The sequence below is a fragment of the Austrofundulus limnaeus genome, unplaced genomic scaffold, assembly GCF_001266775.1.
Source record: "Austrofundulus limnaeus strain Quisiro unplaced genomic scaffold, Austrofundulus_limnaeus-1.0 Scaffold22, whole genome shotgun sequence".
Taxonomy (NCBI): Eukaryota; Metazoa; Chordata; class Actinopteri; order Cyprinodontiformes; family Rivulidae; genus Austrofundulus; species Austrofundulus limnaeus.
In genome coordinates this window covers 1,440,052-1,442,390 of record NW_013952424.1, presented here as the reverse complement: position 1 = coordinate 1,442,390, position 2,339 = coordinate 1,440,052, and the positions used below count along the sequence as shown (strand labels likewise).

The following is a 2,339-nucleotide window of genomic DNA, read 5'->3' as shown; positions in this document are numbered from 1 at the left end:
ACATTTATAAATGTATGAATCATATGTGAAAAACTGACTTTGAAAAATAGTTGTTTTTTTCCTATTAAAAAAATGCTAAACAAAACAAAAATATAGGTGGTAATTTTTGACTGTGTGAAACAACAGGTTTAGTCTTAAAGCCTGAGTTCATGAACAGTATTTTTTGGCTGATCTAACTGAGTTAAAGTTTCGTCTCTTTTTTAGGTTTCTTTTTGTAATTTATATTGTTCTGAGCTTGTGCTTTTTGTGGCAAAATATTAAAACGAATGAGCTTTATGCCTTTATCTGAGTACTATAGTCTATAAATGATTTGAATAATTCCAGAAAAGTGGCAAAAAGGTGGCGGGCGATATGCATTCCTCTCAGAAATGCAAGGCCTTTAATAGTCCATGTTTTATTTTGAATATGTTGCTTAAACAGAGGTTAAATACGCGCATACAAAATTAAAAAAAAAAGGTAAGATTTCTTCTTCTTCCACATCCCGAGAACACGCGTGGGCTCATTTTTGTGGGGAAGTCTGGCACAAGGAGGCATCATTTCTTCTTCTTCTTCTCAGCTGCAGGCATCACTAACTCACAGAGCATTTTTAGTTATTTTTCTTCCCCAGCAGGACTTCCATTAGCAGGAAGAGGTGAAAAACGGCGAGACTTTTTTTTTCTCCTTTTTGTCTCCGCGGTGTCTGAGGATTTCTTGGACATGAGGGCGTTGAAGAAGTGGAAGAAACGGAGAAGTAAGRGTTAGTTTCTGGATTCTTTTTAAAATTTTATTTATTTGTTTGTTTCCTGCATTTTTTGTTAAGACCGAGGGACCGAGCAGCAACTCTCCCCCCCACCACCGACTCTGGCATCAAACCTTCAACCTTCCTGCCTCGACAGCCCATGAGACACGGAGTCCTGCAGCTGAAACAACCTGTACCAGCTGACACTAACGAGCATTCCTCCTCGCGCGGATTCATTTTACAACTTCACAACTTTTTCTTTCTTCTTTTTCTCCAAATACAGTTAATGTCTCTATTTTTTTTTCTCGTTATGACTTTCATCTGTACGACTCCAGCGGTCACACATCCCGGGACTTTGTGTCGTTTCTGGCACGTTTTCTCCTTCGGAGCAGTTTGAAAGAGTTGGGAGCCTGAAATCTCGCCGGCTCTCATGGGACTCGGGCATTCGTCGCGTTGTTTGCTGCTGCGGCGGAAGATGGCGGAGGCGGACAGCTCGGAGGTAAGGGGTGGGGGGACCTTGTGGTGTCCTGTGGCCCAGATCTAGGGGGGGTCCGGGACGACCACTGTCTTGTTTTACATCTTTATTTCTTTTATTAGCCCAGTTTTGACTTAAAATGTTTGTTTTTTTAATTATTTCTGCGGCTGTGAGTGCTGTGTTGTAAAGGCTGTGCCTTTGCCGGTGTCCTCCAGGTGTTCTGGAGGCGCGCGAGCAGCCTCGTGCTATAAGAATGAAGGGGATCATGTGGGGCTTTAAAGCCWTTTATGTTTAGGTGATGATGTGTGGACGCTTTGGACAAATTCGTGTGTTCGCTGTCCGCGGTGCTGAACCGGAACTTGCATCTTTTACCGGCTTCCACCCTCCCCTCCTCTTATAAGGCGGCATTGTTACACCTTAYATGGTTCCCCCCATGACTCACATTCAATTCCTAATTCAATTCCTAACCATTCTGTGCATCATAATTTAAAATAATCCATATGTTACCTAAATCTTTCTCTTTCCTGTTTCTCAGCGGCAACAGCCTGTCATGTCACCCCTCTCCCAGTCTGCCCAGCCCTCCCTGCTGCCCAAACCAGTGCCTGCGACCCACCACGCGCCCTGCGTCCCTCACGCGCCTCGTGTGACAGCGCTGGCCACCTGTCCCGGACGAGGCAAGATCGCCAAATTTGTCAGCCCGGAGGAAATGACATCAAGGGACTACTACTTCGACTCYTATGCTCACTTTGGCATCCACGAGGTAGGCTGACCGGGACGACAGCAGGAAGATCGGTGTGATTAGAGTAGAGGGATGAGACCAAATGGTTCCTGTCGACTCTGCCAAGGAGCTTTAGTCCCTTTTTTATGTGGCTTTTCTAACAGCAGGGTATGTCACAAAACCCCACCATGACTTCTGCACAAAGGGTTTAAATCACAAAGCTCAGCGTACAAATCTGTGACACGAAATCTCAATGCAACAAGACAGATTGATATTATTCTAACAAATAAAACTACAATGGCAACTGTTCATTTGAAAATGACCAAACTGTGCTCCAGGAAAGAGCACTGTAAAAAATGAAATGTTAGATTTACTTAACCATGTTATGTGACCTGGTTCCACTTAACTGAGTTGAATAAATTCAAAGC

General features: G+C 43.9%; 1 protein-coding gene across 1 annotated transcript in view; it reads left to right on the top strand.

The window, feature by feature from the left end:
* Positions 1 to 171: 171 nt before the first annotated feature.
* Positions 172 to 2,339, top strand: part of prmt8b (protein arginine methyltransferase 8b) — a gene marked incomplete in the record, with an annotated part of 12,626 nt that continues 10,458 nt past the window's right edge. Inside the window, 2 exon segments of the mRNA XM_014004168.1 lie at positions 172 to 1,217; positions 1,729 to 1,953. Of these exon segments, the coding sequence (XP_013859622.1) occupies positions 1,149 to 1,217; positions 1,729 to 1,953 (294 nt within the window).